The sequence below is a fragment of the Rhagoletis pomonella genome, unplaced genomic scaffold (genome assembly GCF_013731165.1).
Source record: "Rhagoletis pomonella isolate Grant_MI unplaced genomic scaffold, Rhpom_1.0 Rhpom_scaffold_00003, whole genome shotgun sequence".
In the NCBI taxonomy this organism is placed as follows: Eukaryota; Metazoa; Arthropoda; class Insecta; order Diptera; family Tephritidae; genus Rhagoletis; species Rhagoletis pomonella.
Genome location: NW_023458557.1, coordinates 77,727,710 through 77,745,019, shown reverse-complemented (window position 1 = coordinate 77,745,019; position 17,310 = coordinate 77,727,710). Strand labels below are relative to the sequence as shown.

Sequence of the window (17,310 nt, the reverse complement as noted above, 5' to 3'; positions counted from 1 at the left end):
AGCGTTCCCAAAAGTTCATGTGCTCAGTTAGTGGTAAAAACCCAGAAGGGACATACGACCAAGGCGAAATTATGCCAACCATCTGACTCATGTAGTTTTGTTGCGCATATTTATGTGGCAGAGCTGACGGCAGGTACTTTATAGATGTGAGCTAAGGCGAGAAAGGCTTCATGGTTTAACTGTTCTACTAGCAGCAAATCATAATTTCAGTCATTTTCATTATAAGTAACGGATTCATTTCCTTTTCATAAAGGGAATTTGTGACTGTGGACTGACCTTTAGGTGCATAGAGAGAGTAACAACAATATTTGAAACCCTTAAAGATTTCCCTTACCACTGAAAGCTTACCATGTTTCCTATAATTAAACTCCGGCTCAATGAGTATCTCTGTGTAGTTGCTGCCCAGTTTGAGTGACTCAAGTGTGCTAAGATGTGCTAGTTAGCTAAGAATTCGGAAACAGCTGGCAACCCTCCTAAAATATAGTTATGAAATTAACAAATCTCTTGCGCCTGATATTTTGATACCTAAATATTTAGTGTGCCTGATGAATTAAGTTAAATTTAATTTTTTAAATAAGTGACAACGCTCCTTAATACGGTTCAGAAATAAAGCCTGCTTAAACCCATTTCATTTGATACCCATAGTTTTAATAATTGCTTTAACTTATTAAATAATTTGAGTTTCTTCTTCTTCTTTTCTTCTTCTTTAATATTCTTAATATTCAAACCAAGCATATCTTACCGCCTTCTTTTCACGTCATATTATAATATTTCATTTAACTTATGCATACTTTAATTAAATTCTAATTTACAATAGGTGGCAACCCTATTCAAAATATTTTAAACCAAAACCTTGTTAAACTTTTTCGACTGACACACATATTGCGATACATATTTAAATTGTTTATCTAATTCCCTTAATATTCAAGCTGAATTAAATTTCCAAAACATATGGCAACCCTCTTAAATAAAGTTCAGAAAAAAGCATTTTTAACCTATGTCAAATTATACTCATACTTTAATAATTCATTTGACTTGTTAAATAATTTGAGTTTAATTTTCTAAACAGGTGGAAACCGTCTTTAATTGTTGTAAATGCTCAAACTAAATATTTTTTGATACTCCTTTGTTTGACGCAAATATTTCAATATATAATATAATTTAATTTAATACGACTTTTCAAACAGATGACAGTCCTGGTCAATTTATTTTTAAATCAAAACCGCGGGTAAACCTTTTTCGTCTGACATAAAGAAATTATCTAATACCCTTAATTCAAATTGAATTTAATTATAAAATCAGGTGGCAGCCCTTTTACATGTAGTAATTTGAATTAAATTTTTTTATCAGGTGGCAAAACTTTTTTACGTAAACTTCTGCAGTCTGCATAGAATGTCATTTTAACGTTGACTTCTACATCTGTAATGCTGTGCGTTGGGTAACCACTAACACGCAAAGCTCATTTAGCAGATTACTACCAAGTATGCATAACCGAGCCATTAGTCTGAATTTTCTCATTATAGCTTTTGACTTTCGAAGTTCTATAGTGCTTTGTCACCTTCCTATTAACCCTCCTTTGACCTTTGGGAAGAATTCTACCCAGCTTGGTTCGTTTTGTGTCCGTTTATTCTGAAATAACTTTTATGCTACGTTCTGGTTTTGTTAATGACAAGTCGCGACCTCTAAATGACCTTTAAAAAATCTATAAAAACACAATAATATTTCTCATGAAAACGAATAAAATTAGGGGGTAGGGTCTTGAAATTTCCAAAAAAAAAAGAAGCATTTTCGATGGGCATCCTAGTGTACATTGGTCTCAGGATCTTAGCTACACCTAGAAGACTTGCCTGCTAGACGATTGCACCACCATGTTTTTGTAGCTTTTGATGTGGTCACATCATTATGAGATCTCCATAGAAGTTTGGAGTCCAGATATAGACAAAAGTACATCAACACAGTGGAAGCGTTGATTGCAATCTTATTTAGAATTATATATGCTGACTTTTCAGTCAACTGAAAGTTGGTTTCACCAACTGTCTTCATGCATACCTATAACATTGTGCCGGTAACATCGGCAATGGTGTATAACTGGGAATTAGTGTTAACCAGAGATGGTGAAAATGACCCTATGACTCAGATAACACATTTAAATCGACCACAGATGACAATTCGACCATTTATAAGATTTATTTCTTTTTCAATAGTGCATCTTTTAGAACGAATTTTATGACTATTTTATTATGTATCGTTCGATCAAAAAGAATTATCCGAGTAACGACGCTTGAAAGAAGAAAGCATAAACACTGAAATGTTGCGCATATTTTTTTAAGCCACAAATATTTAGCGATGCTACATATCGCATAAAACGCCAAAATCTATTTTAGTGACTAGTTTTATTCATGTGAATTTGTTAAATCCAAATATTAACCATACTTGTTAATCTCTGCCAATAATTTCTCGATTCTTCCAGCTTTCGCTGCTGCAGGCCACCGCACACCGAAACAATAATATTTCGATTGCCTTATATTTAATTTCTAATTATTACGCCAACGAAAAATATGCCCCTAAAAACTTATTTTAAGCGCTTACTTAAAATATGCCAATAAATGTGTGTGTGTGAAAAGTAATAACACTGTAGTCACTGTAAAATAAAAGGACACTGACGCTCCGATTGCGCGGAGCCTTTATTTATAGAAAACTCAAAACAATTCCTATCTCTAACTAGACAAACGAAGTTTGTCCAGTACATTTGTATATAGACACACACATATATATATAAATATGCCTAATACATATATATGGATGGGAGCGTCTCGTTACGCTGTATTACAAAATCCTATATCGCAAAATTCTGGAACTTGTAGTTAGCTTTTTGCGGGATTTCTATAAAATATATAACTTGTGGTTAGCTACAAAAAGCTAACTTAGAACTAGTTGACAAGTAATGTAGGCGTAATGAAGGAGATTGTTTTCTTTATACGCGTTTCTATTTAAATATCCTGCACTTCGTAAATACTTTTTCGAATTGAGGACAAATAAAAGGAAGATCGAAATTTCATATTATCATATTGAAGTTATGTCTGACGGAGTTCGAATATGGGACCTACAGCAGAATATGAAAAAAAAAAAAATACGAAATGTATTAAAATAAATATTGCTATTTTATGTCCAAAAGTAGTTACTTACAAGTTAGTTACATCAAATGCAGAGGTAACCACCCTGGACTACATCTAATGCAGAGGTAAACCACCCTTGACTATTTCGCGGCCATCGCCATAGAAATATAGTTAGATTTCGTCAAAGAAAACATACAGATAATAAGTGAATTTTAGCTCATCTCTAATCAATTTAAAGTTAGCATATAGGTAGATACATTTCCTGCAGGGTTATTTTTGTGTTTGCGGAAATTATTAAAATTGATATCTACTTTATAACTTGCAAGTAACGTACACGTTTTTATGCTTTTTTCAGCTTTCATTTCGATTTTGACTCTTTATTACCGCCAAACAATATTAGGTTTGCTCCACAAGCTACTCGAAGTCACTTCGAGTTGCGCACTTTTTAAAGTAATGACATGTCCTATTTAACATTGTTTACATTATATGTGTTCAGAATTTTGTAATTCAGTATTTTGAAAAGCAGAATTGTCAAAAGCAGAATTTTCAAAAAGCAGAATTTTCAAAAATCAGAATTTTGAGAAGCAGAATTTTGCTAAGCGGAATTTCGTGTTCCGAATATTGTAGTACCAGAATTTGCACAGAAATTATTGCTTAAACTGATCATCCATGCTTTCTGCTGTCGCATTTAACATGGGAGTTCTCCTACGAGGCGCAATGGGGTGCAACTTATCTGTCAAGAGCGAAACATATAAATAGTATTATCTTTCTCACACATAAAAAAACTTTATATAAACACGATGAGAACGTGCACTTCGATATTTATTTCATTTTATTTTTTTTTCATATACTGTTATTATTTCAGAAATTTTTTAACAACGCAACGCAGAGTATCCGAAATTAGGCATTTATTGCAAAATATGCTCTAAGAAATATGTATAACTCAAACTTTATATTTTTTGGAAAAACGTTTAAGCATTTCATCAGCGTCTTGCTAACATGCCCGAACATATTTTGGGTTGCCCTACTAACCATTTTTTAGAATTCCTCTTTATCAGTCATAGGATAAGATTTTTGTTCTAAATTTACATATATATAGGTGCCAATTATAGCGATAACAATTTGTATGTACATATGCATGTAGATTAATCATATGTTCATAAATAATACTAACAATAATATTTTGGTACTTATACTTTTGTTAAGTATAACACAAATGGAGGAATCTACAATTTGGAGCAGCCTCCGAATGGAAAATGATTTTTATGAAAAGCGCGTTTCAAGGCACAAATATATCGATTTGCATTAAATGTCGATAAATTCACACACATTTTTATTAGTAACTAGCCAATGCCCGCTTACTTCGCGGCGCTTAATCAGAGCTTTTGCGTTGGCCAATGCAAAAGAGCGTTGAAAAACAAAATTAGTCTGTAGAGTCAAAATTTTTGATTTAAGTTGAAACCACTAAGGTGCAGTATCCTCCTCACACATAGGCCAATAATAGTAACGCTGTGATACCATATGGAATACCAATCCCTTATTTCCACCTGTGAGATCTCTGCCAGGCACGCGTAATCTTTTTGTATGATCTTGCAACTACAACATTGGTGCGATGCGTGCGTATGCCAATAAAAGTTCTTATAGGGAAACCCAAGAGCACAGAAGTGCGTTTCCTGTTATAGGAGGGCCAAGAATGCTCGCTGTTCCACAGGATGAAAAGTTTTCCGGTACATTGCTAAATGAGTCGTGTGATCTCTTAAGTATCTTTCAAATGAAGCAATTGATATACCTACGGTGATCTTTCCTTGTTAATTCACCACTTTTATAATTCGTGGTAAAATTTATGAACTGATGTCTGGGTAGATGCAAGACCGCATGATCGTGCGTCAGAAAAACTTAACCCCATCCTTCATTTAGACATCTGAAAACTAAATTCGTATAACTTAAATATAGGGCCAAAGCAGACCAACCACACGGGGTTTCTATACATTTCGTCTGCAGCGCCATCCATTGGGTTCATTTTCTGCAAACCATTGCTTACCATAAAATAAATACGTGTTATGAATTTCAACCTTAACTCCAGCGGCACTAATCAGGCAAATTTTAATCAAAAGAATTTTCCATCATACAGGTACATAGCTCACATTTAAAATTTAAACGAAATCGGTTAATAAATACGATTTTTATAAATAACTCTACTCCAGCACCACCTAGCGAGTTTTCTAGTAGCATGTAATTGGACCATATATGTATGTAAGATAACCTCCGACAATCTGACGGAACTCTATTCAGTGTTTTTTGAGTTTATTCCGAACAACGAAAACGGCTATCATTTTATGCAAATAGGATAGGACAGTTTATAGCGAAACTCGTAAAAGCAAAGCTACATTCTTTGTGAAAAATTAAAAAAAAATCTTCAAAATTTTCACATAAATTTTACATGCTCTCGTTTGATACCCATATGGCAACATTTAGTTTATATTATAAATTTAACTGAATTAAAGTTTTCAAATAAGTGGCAACCCGCTACAAGAATATTTTCAAAAGTAAGGTTCCAAATCTTTTTTGTTTAATATTCGTATTGCAATATTTCATTTATTTTACAAATTTTAATGTATACAATTTTTCAATCAGTTGGCAAAACCCTTAAAAATATTTTCAGCATTAAAATTTCCTAGCCTCTTTAGATTGATGCCAATATTGCAATATTTAATTTATGCTATCAATTAAATTAAATTAAAGTTTTCAAATAGGTGGCAACCTTCCACAAAAATATTTTCAGCTGTAAGCCTTTGTATATTTCTTTCTTTTGACAGCCATATTGCAGTATTCACTTTACCGTATCAGTTGACCTAAATTGAAATTTTAAACACACGTGGCAACTCTCTAATTTTTTCTTCTATATTGGAAGTTAGATCTGTAGCGATACATCGGTGAAAACTGCATTCAATTCCATGTTTTCACCTGATGCGCGTACAAATATACAGACAGACAGAGATTCAAAAATTCTAAAAATTGTTTATTTGGCTTTAATAAAAACCCATCATATTAATTTTTCTTTAATATCTATAAGGTACAGCCGTCGACCTGTTACAATTTTATTATATGTATAGATGTAGATATAAATTTCATTTATTTTATCAATTTAATACAATAAAATTTTTCAAACAGGTGGCAGCCCTCCCTAAAAATATTTTCGGCAATAAAATTTACTAAACCCCTTCAGTTTGATACCCATATTGCAATATTCAATTTATCTTATAAATTAAATTAAATGTAAATTTTCAAACAGGTGGCAACTCTAAAAAGATATTTTTGGCTATAAGCCTTCTTCAGCTTCTTTCTTTTGACGCCCATATTGCAATATTCATTTTTTCTTATCAATTTACTTAAACTCCAATTTTCAAACAGGTGGCAACTATCTAATTTTTTTCCTTCTATTTTTTAAGTTAGACCTCTAGCAATACATCGGTGAAAACTGCATTCAAATCCATGCATTCGTTTTCGAGTGATGCGCGAACAAACATAAAGACAGACAGACAGACAGACAGACAGACAGACAGACAGACAGACAAAAATTCTAAAAATGGTTGATTTGGCTTGTGGTGCTCTAATAAAGACCCCCCACATTAATTTTTCTTTAATATCTATAACGTACAGACATCGACCTGTTACAATTTTATTATATGTATAGATGAAACGTGTAACGCAATGAATGCAAAATAGATGAAAATCCATAAAAATATCATAGTCGATAGATATCAATAATTAAATCGAAATAAAGCAGGCGATAACTACATTGATTAATTTCGATAAATAAATTGAGAAACATCGATACCTTAATCGATGCGTACCTAGTGATAACGATATCGACCAATATCGATAATTATTTCGAAAGAAATTTCGTTAATAATATCGACAAATGGATATTTCTACATGAAAAAATCGATTTTTCAATCGATTTGAAAATCATAAGTTCTTCCTGCCGAGCACTCGAATCGAACGCAACTAACTAACCACAAACACTGTTAAAAAAACAGGTGAAAACTTTCATTTTTACCTACAAATACGCTTATTAATAGGAAAAAAAAAAAATTATGCACTTTGACGACTTCAGTACTTTCAACGAGCTTTTATGAATGGCTTGCAGAAGCTTAGAGCTGTCCAATATTGCACTTGCGAAGCATAGAGATATGCATTCGTTCAAAGTTATACCAAATTTCCTTAAATATGCAGTAAAGCATAAATGAAATAGAAAATTTTGTGGGCAAAGTGCAAGAAGTGCCGAGCGAAGGCTGTCATCAAAAGAGAGTGAAAAGTGAAAAATTTGAAATTTAAATGTCAAGGAAAAATTTGCCAAACTTCGTCGGAAAGTGCATAAGCCCTCCCTCCCCCTTTTGCTTTTGCATACTGGCAGTGGAAAGAGAGAAATGAAACAAAAGCGCATGAAAAAGAGGAGGGGGGTAAATAGTGTGCATGCTGATTGACAAACTGAATGACGGCTTGACTGACTGTTGGACATTTAAGAGGACGAAAAACAAATAAAAATCTGGTTAAAGTTTTCAATAAAATGCAAAGTGTACACGTCCCATTTCGTAAAGTAGTACAACATACAAAGGGAAGAGGCATGTTTCAGCGAAGCTGCAACTGCATTGTGCATATCAAGAACGAGTGTTGCACACTTGCTGTTGCATGCAACATGTAAGCTTAGAATTGTCAATTGTTGCATGCTTGGACAGTGTTGGGTAGTGCTTTATATTGGCAGTTGGTCAGACGTCGGCCGGTGGTCGGTCGATTCGTCAGCACCAGAGTGGCATTTGTGCTTAGCCAGTAGGTTTGCTCTTTTGCATCGCCATTGATATGTGTGACAAGTGTGCTTGCCACACACATACATGCACTGACAGCATACAAAAAACAACAATTGTTTACACTTTTGTGCATTTGCTTTTGATTTTGTCTCTCCTCCTCCACTGTCGGATGTGTTGTCTATGGAAAAATTCAACAACTATGTGACAGCAGCGCTTAGTAGAGCAGGCAAAAAAAAAAAACGCAAATGCAAATTCACATAAATATCGATTCATGCATACTTCTATTTCTGCTTCAGCCTTGCTTGCGTGCGTGCGTGCGTGCTTGTGCTGTGCTGCTTTACAGTCAATATGAATGACTTTTAAGCCGGTGTGCACAGATAAACCAATAAAGTCGACAAACAGGCAGGAAAAGTCACTGTTTTGCACAGCACTTGCATCAATATTTGACTTGCAACTAAAAATGTCCGGATTTTTGGTATTTCATAAACAAGTCTAAATTTTACATACAGTAGTCTCGATTTTCCACAGCTTTGAACTGCTTGCCAAGCGGTAGTTGCATGTTTGATGTGCTCTTAAGGCATTCAAAGTTGAACCAATAAAGCTACTAGTGCAAATGTTGCTGCTAGCTTAAGTGGGAGGTGTGCGTGTGTGTGTGTGTGGTAGAAAGGTGCCTTGTAAAACTGAAATTTTCCTAAAATATATTTGTGTTTGAAATTTATTGATTGGCTTAAAGGTTAGGTAAATTTATATGTATTGCCTTTAAAAAATATTTATGTACGTACATATTTAGGGATGCGCATAGAAATAATCGATCAGCAATTTTAGTGCAATTTTCTTCCTTTCCTTTTTTACCAATATCCTTTATTATCAGATGCTAGGATGGATTTAATTAGGCCGTCCACATCTTCTATAAATATAATACAATTTTAACAGGTCGATATCTGCACATTTTAGATATTAAAGATAATTTAAATATCGGGGGTCTTTATTAGAACAATGGAAGCCAAATGCAACAATTTTTAGAATATTTTCTGTATGCCTGCCTGTATGTTTGTGCGCGCATCACTCGAACACTAAAACATAGAATAAAAAGCAGTTCTCACCGTTGCATTTCTAAAGGTCCAATTTAATATATAGAAGAAAAAAAAAATTATAGAGTTGCCATCTGTTTGAAAATTTGAGTTAAAGAAAATTGATAAGATAAAGCAAATATAGCAACATGGAAAAAGGTTTTAAAAGGCTTACAGCCAAAAAGATTTTTGTGGAAGGTTGCCACCTGTTGGAAAATTTTAATTGAATTGATAAAATTAATATTGCAGTATGGGTATCAAACCAAAGAGGTTTAGGACAAGTCACAAGGCCTTCTTATGTAGTAAATTATGTGACTGACAACGATGCAATGATTATCCTATGCAAAGCCTAAAATTATGCAATAAATAATCCAGTGAAATTTTGATTATATAGTAGTCTGATTCGTCTTTAAAGGTCCATGATTTGTTGACAAATACCGGTATGCAGTGTGATTGTAAAAATCATTACGCCAAATTTCTATCGTACAAATTTTTCTTATGCATATTAGGGATGCCTGAAAATATGCAACATCTAAGCCGAGGACCAGTTAAGATTCCTCTGAAGCCTTTGCATAAATATCCTTAGGCGCACCTGATATTCCTTACGGAATTTTTATTGGCTGCAATTTGGCGTAGCGATTTCTTGGATTCAATTGACTGAAACTGGGTAGAAGTAGGATTTGTAGAAAGGGCTTTCGTCCGTATTAAGCTTACTTATGATTGGTCAACAATACTTAATCGGTTGAAGAATCAGCACTTTGCTAAAATTTACCACCCATTAGCACTTTCTTTCAATCTTCGAACAAAGTTTTAATATACTCGAACAAAACTTTATGGAAAATTATGATAATACATACCTACTTATGTAGAAGTAAAGACATTTTTTTTTGTATCTCCTACCAAAAATTGCCACTACCCACTACCATCAATAATCACTGATTACTTGCTTTCAATTGAATTTTCCCAAACTCTACCTAATGGTGATGAGCGCAGCTAAATTCAATTGTCGTAGAGCGAAATTAAGCTACTAGCATCTCCTTAAACTACCGGCCACAACCTTTTGCATGTAGCTTGTCGATTGAAACGTCAAGTTTCTACTACATATTTTTGTGCTTGAAGCAATTTTACCCTTCATGTGGCAAGTTGCATTAGCAAGTGAATTGAAGCGGGCATGGTATGCCTTGCTCGAATAGTTGCAATTTCGAATTTCGACTACTGTCATTATCAACATTTTACCAACTCCACCTTTTCGTTGTTCGCACAGTGTGCTGTGCCACGCTGAAATTCAATAACTCAAAGGCGGCGGGGTGCTTGAAAAACAAAAACCCAAAAAATAAAAATAAAAATTGACCCAAAATAGCCAAATAACTGCTGCAGCAAGTAAAGATGCAACTAACCAAGCAGGAAAGTGACTTGTTAACCGAAAATAAAAGTTACAAAAACAAAAAAGGTGAAAATGCAGCTTACGTTGCACAACGTTAGACTAGTGGCACAAATTGAAGCGGCTGACCGAAAACTAAACGTCCAACTGACAATTGCGGGAATGCACACCTGTGCTGCTTGCACCATTGTTAGGCTACCCGTCAACCTCACTACTAACCAGGCAGCTGCTACTCTGCCCACAACAACACTAACGTTTGCTTGTTTTTGGCAAATGCTCTGACGTTTTACTAAATATTTTCTAACTTTTATCTCTTTTTTTTTTTCTCCTCTTTTCTCTTTTTCATGTCATGGCTGGCATTTTTTTTTTTGGCAACGCTGTGTGAAAACCTTATCGATTGATTTGTCCAACGATGCGTTCCTTTGCGTTGATGTGGCTGCGGCGGCGGCGGCGGCTGTAACTGTAACTGTGACTGCTGTGGTGGCTCGCTGGCGTTGACTATGTGGCTATGCTGCTGAAATGGCGTGACGCCCTCATTGTTGGTGTTATTGTTGTTGCTGTTGTTTTTGTTGTGCTAACTTGCTGGCTGGCCACACAAAACAGGCGGCATTTTATCGAACAGTTTGGCTATTGCAACAGATGCTGCTCACTTGCTAACAGATTTTGCCAGTTTTATGATATCATTGTTTGCCATCTGGATAGCTGGACGACCATCAACACAACGGTAAGTTACACTAAATCCATATCTACATACATATATGTACAGAGATTATCATTGCAGGCGTGTGCACACACACATTTGCAAATAGATTGGTTTTTTTCTTAGTTTAATATTGAGCGAAATCCTTTTACTGCAGTCGTTTTTCCGTAGGTGTGCTGGCAGTTTAACTTATGCCCAACTGCATTTTCACAGTTGAAACGAATTCCTTTCTATTTACTTAAGTAGCACTTTTGATTGATGGGAAATACATATGTACATTTTAGCATTCGATAGCGGGCAGGCCAAGTTACTAACCATCAACTTTCCCAATAAACTCGTAACAGAAACATAAGGCGTTAGACTGTAACACTTTAAGCGTTTAGCCGGACAATCACAAAGTATTTTGTGCTCTGACGTCTCTTCGTATTCATGGCAAAAACCAGCATTACGTTTCCCTGCTCTCCCTAGGGTTAATCTGGTGTATTATGTGAGAGCGGGGGTGTAAAAGAGCAGCCAGGTACCTAGTGAGCAACCTATTATTGACTCTATCTAAAAGATGTATGTCTTTTCCACCGAAAAAAAGTCAAAGAAGCTGACGTGTCTAAAATCGGCGAACACTACCGAGTACCTAAATACCACGTTGGGAGTTTAATAATAATAATACATACTAATCTTTTAGCGCTTACCCGATTGCCAAGTGTTTGGTTAATCTTCTCCTTCAATTAGCCGTCATAACAAAAACAGAGGGACACATAATTTTACGCCGCCTATAAATGGCAAATAGTTTCTATTAGTAGCTTTTCCATGCTGAGATTACCTCCTCCTTAATTGCAAGACCAAGTGTGGCTGCAATATATTTTCTTCCATCCCCCAGAACAGGCGATGAACCTACCCTCGCCTGTTCGTAGCCGAACTTTTTTCCTGCGATCTCGCAGTTACCTAAAAGCACTGTGTTACTATGTTTCTCGCTGACAAGAGATGAAGATTGGAAAACTCTTCTAGACATGCTTTGAGGTGATCATCCTATTGTACTGCCCTAATAGATGCTTAGCTGTTTTTGAAAATATATCTAAAAGGCCCACTTTCAAACCCATTTCAATTTAATCCGCATATATTATGTCCTTCGTCTTTGACTCGCCTGTGAGCAATGTACAGAGCTAGACAATTTAGGCCTGGAATTCCTTACCAAAAAAGATTTTTTTAACACATAATCGGAGCTGCTGCGTTTTGAATAAAAGTATTGAGTTTATCCCTAACTAAGACGACTTTCGGGACCTGCTTCAACAAGTTCTCATTGATTCTGTCTGCTGGACTCTGTCCGTAAGAAAGAAAACATTTTCGAATAAAGCAAAGACTGTGTGTGATTTTTCGGAGTTTTTCGAGACTAGTTATTGACGATTTTCACTGGACTTAAAGATTTTTTAGCTACATCTTGGATTGTTTTTTGGGATACTTCGGATTCTTTTCAAGATCTTCTGGTATCTCTCGTTCCTTTTTTGAGAACTGTCGGGCTTTTGTCGGTACCTTCCGGGGTTTTAAGGGGTGGTTCTAGACTTTTCAACACTCTTTTAGGATTATTCGGCACCGTTCCAGAGTTTAACTGTACTTTTCGGTGTTTATGATGTCCCACTTTTGAGTAGTATTCGGAAACATTTAAAAATTTTTGTAAACTTTTCGGAGTAGTAGTGAACTTCGAATTTTTGGGAACCTTCAGGTTTTTGGTAATTTTTAGAATTTTTCGGAAACTTTTCGAATTCTTTGGGCAACCTTTCGAATTATTCAGAAACTTCGGATTATTCGGCAACTTCTCGGGTTTTTTGAAATGTTCCGATTTTTGGGAGACTTTGGATTTTCGGAATCTTATTGGTTTTTAGCAATCTTCCGACTTTTCGCAACTCTAAGCGGATTTTGCGGGACCATTCCTAAGGTTAACGGTACTTTTTGGTACTTTTCTTGTTTTACTTTTGAGTATTCGGAAACATTTCGGATTTTTGGGAAACTTTTCGGTGTACCGGTAAACTTCGACTTTTTCGCGAACTTTTGGGAGCAGTATTAAACTTCGGATTTTTCGAAAAATTTTCTGATTTCTCGTAACTTTTGAAATTTTTCGGAAACTTTTCGATTCTTTTGAAACTTTTCGCATCTATCGGAAACTTTTCAAATCTTTCGGTAACTTCGGACTCATCGAAAACTTTTCAGATTTTGCGGAAAATTCTCGGATTTTTTGAAACGTCCGTATTTTTTTGGAATGTTATCCGATACTTTTTAATTTAATTGGGACTTTTTTTGTATTCTAACGTGCTCTTTCCGGATATTTTGTAATTTTTGGGTAATTTTTGAGATTTTTTTCGGACCTTTTTTTTTCGGAAACTTTCGGGTGCATAAGTATCTACATTTAAATCCAAGCTTTGTTCTCTATGAATATCAGGCAATTGTCAGCTAACTCCTTCATCAACATTTTACTAAGTGAGCTGCCCGCCATTAGTTATTTGCTTTTATGTATATTTGTATGTATACCTGTATGTATGTATGTAAGTGCTGCTAGCCGCAGCTCTTTCAACAAAATATGTCGTTCATTCTCATTTACCAAGCGTTCCCAACAAATTTCACAAGTTTACAGCCCTCTACAGTATTTTAGACATTTGATGAGTTTTTACTTTTTTAATTTTCTATCAAATACAAAACATTTTTATTGCCAATAAATTTCGCTAGTTTTGGTTTTTGATGAAAACTCGTTCGTTTACCGGAAGCAGTAGCTGATATTGCGACAGCCAGTTTTTGGTCGAGTGGAAAAATGGTTTTCAATTATTTTCATTTTCATTTCCATTTTCCAGTTTTCATTTTGCTTGCTAGTCAGCAACCAAATAAATGTTCTATTTAATTGCCATTTAGTTTTGGCAAAATGGCAGCACATTTAACAACTGTGTGCCCGCTCACAAAAGGCAAAAACAAATATAGTAGCTTTGTAAACGGAGACATATGTATATATGTATATATGTATGTATGTATGTATTTGGGTTGAATGAATGCTTATCAAAAACGGCAACAAGAACAAGCGTAATAATAATAATAAAATCTAGCTATATTCGTATATTCAGGTGTATGTATGTATGTATGTATGTATGTATGTACATACGTGTGGGTAAACGTGATTGTTCGCTCGCTTATTATTTGAAACGGTCAGCTGCCTGATAACGACAAGCAATAAACCCGGGTTTTGTGTTGCCGGTTTTTGCTTACGTTTCCTATGCATGTATGTATGTATGTACATATCAGGGATGTTGCGAATATTTGCATTCGCATTTGTTATGCGAATGTTTCGCATCATTTTACACATTCGCATCAAATGATATGAATATTTTCCGAATGCGAATGTGTACACCCCGCGACAAACGATAGCGCATCAACCATTTTACCAGTCTTGACTACCTTTATTTTGACTTTTTAAAGGTTCATTATTTTTATAGCTTTTTTTCGAACAAATACCACATAAAACTAAATTTCAGACTTTGTACAAAAGTTATAAAAATTCCACAAACTTTTAATCGAGATTCCATGCATTTTAATTTTAATTTCTAGAATAATTTTTGGGATGCAGTTTTAAAGCTTATTAAATTCTAGTAAAATAAAGAGCAAATTTTAAGTTGCGTTGATTTTTGCTATATTCTTTTGCTGACGGTATCACGGATTTTCTTCCATACAAAGTAATTTTACAAAGTACATGGCCAGAGAGTCCACTCTAATATTGTTGAAATGGCTCTAAATCTCTCTAACCAGGGTGTGGTCAATAATCGGCTTTTAGCTTCAGGCGCTAAACGGTCAAGCAAATTGATGGGCCTTCAACAAGTGCTGTTAAAAGTCTTATAAGCAACATTGGCTAGATTCCTCAAGCGAAAAAAGTCCCTTTTTAATATATATCTTTGGTGAAAAAGAAAAAATTATAGCCATATTGCATCTGTCATTTTGAATTTAAACAATCTGCTGCTATCAGATTCGAAATCAACGCCCTCGAGAACTCCCCATTTATTTGAATTTAAGCTGAAAAGGAAGAAGTTGTAAAATTTGGTCGCCATATTGGATCCGCCATTTTAAATTCCAAAAATCTTACATCAGATTCGAAATCAGCGACTTTAAAAACCACCGAACACTAAGTTTCAAATCAATTTGGTTACTTCTCGACTTTTGGCCACAAATGATAGTCGCCAGACCATAGTGCACAGTATAGGTTAAGCGATCGTCCAATGTTCTAATAATTAAAAAAAAAATTTAAGTAGTAGACACGATAACTTAAGTTGATTATAGCTTTTTTAATGTTATTCCTAACATTCGCATTCGCCAATGTGACAAATATGACATTCGAAACATCCCTATCATATATGTGTATGTGTGCGTGTGTGGATACACGTGACGTATGAGTGATATTGAATTGAAATGTGCGCAATTTGTTGAAGCATTTTAATGGTTTTTTGCAGTTAATTAGTAGGTCATTGTGTTTTGTAGCCAATTTGACATGAGTGGAAAAACATAAATTTCCTTCATTTTCAATTGCCTCATTTCGATATGGAGGATGCTTGTTGAATTGAAGTTATTCAATCCTTGACATACATACATACGTACATACATATGTACGTATTTACAAAATGTACTTTGTACTTATGAACATAAAAAAAAAAAAATTTTGTAAAGCTTTGATGAAAAATAAGTTACCTAAGTGTATACTATTTTTCACAGCGTAGAGCCCGAAAATAAGTATTACATATGTTAATTGCTTAATGCCTAGAATCCAGCTCTGAAGAAAAATCACAAGACATATTTTTCATTCAAGGTATTCATATAAACGCGTAAATTCTTCGTAACTATGTAAATCTCGTAAATAAACCGGTTTTACGTACACAATTAAACATATTTACGAGGTTTACGTAGATATGAGGCTTTTACGCGTTTATATGAATTGCCCTATTAATTCTGTTGCTTGAAAAAGCACCCTGCTTTTGCTGCAAACTGATTTAAGACATTTTGATAGAAGAAAATTTCTTTTCTATTTCTTGTTCGTCATTTTATATGAATTTTTCGTTTTTCTTGAGACCTGGAAACAGAGAGAAAATTTTTCTAGAGTACATATTTACATGCATACATACATACATACGTAGATACATACACTGCCAGCAAAAAGTATTGGCACAGCGAATTTTTCACTAAATATGCAGCAATTTCTGTTCTAATATTTTTCCGCTAACTTTTTATAAAAATATAATTACTAAACTTTGTGCAAAACTCGGGATAATTCAATAAATTTTCAACTTTTTAATCAGATTTTTTGGAATGTGCAGTTTTGTAGCCCATTAAAGTCTAGTAAAAAAAAAAATCAAGTTTAGAGTTAGTCAAAAATAGCAATGATTCTTGATGTTTTATTTTTTTTGTTGAGGTGTTTTGCATTTTTTCCATATAAAGTATTTACGAAAAAAGTTGTGTGTATGGAAGCGACTGCGTGAAAAAAATTGCCAAATATCAACGGTAATTCCTAGCTACTAAAAACTTGTACTTAAAAGATTTAAAAAAAAATAAAAAATAAAAATTATATTTTTATCGTTGAAATATTAAATAAATAAGTTAACCAAATTGGTCAGTACTATGTTTATGTATACGTTCTTTCTTTTTTTGATTTTTTTACTTTTAAATTATCGATGTATCTAAAAACATAGGTGCTTATTTATCAGTATATTATCGATACGTTTTTAGTTAAATTATCGACAATTTTTACATCTCGTCCAAATGAAATTTTTTTTACTAAAATATTTAAACAAATTTATTACCGTTATTTTCGATCGAAATTTTAGCTTTTCTTATTTTCGACAATATCGGCATATTTATCAACATATTATCGATATAATCGATATATTTGTTAATAAAATTACCAATAATTTTTAATTTCATAACTTTTTCTTACTGAAATTTTTAAAATTTAAAAGTTCATTACCGAATTTTTAAAACAAAATTCTGATAATTCTTATTTTCGATAACTAAAAATGTTATTATAAAAATAAATTTTTAAAACTTTCCAAAAAGCTTTGCACGGAAATATTTGTTTTTACATTCTTATCGATATTATAACTAGAGCTCTTGTTAGCCAGCCGACTAGTCTACTTTTTCAATCGAATTTTTCAATTAGCCGCTCACAAACAATTAGGCGACTAACCGTTCACTTTCTATTTTTCGACTAGTTGCTTTCTTTAAG

At 34.0% G+C, this 17,310-nt stretch overlaps 1 protein-coding gene across 1 annotated transcript in view; it reads left to right on the top strand.

Moving 5' to 3' along the window:
• Positions 1 to 17,310, top strand: part of LOC118735568 (zinc transporter 2) — a gene marked incomplete in the record, with an annotated part of 144,434 nt that overhangs the window by 68,607 nt on the left and 58,517 nt on the right. The window contains 1 exon segment of the mRNA XM_036465378.1: positions 10,979 to 11,099. Within this exon segment, the coding sequence (XP_036321271.1) occupies positions 10,979 to 11,099 (121 nt within the window).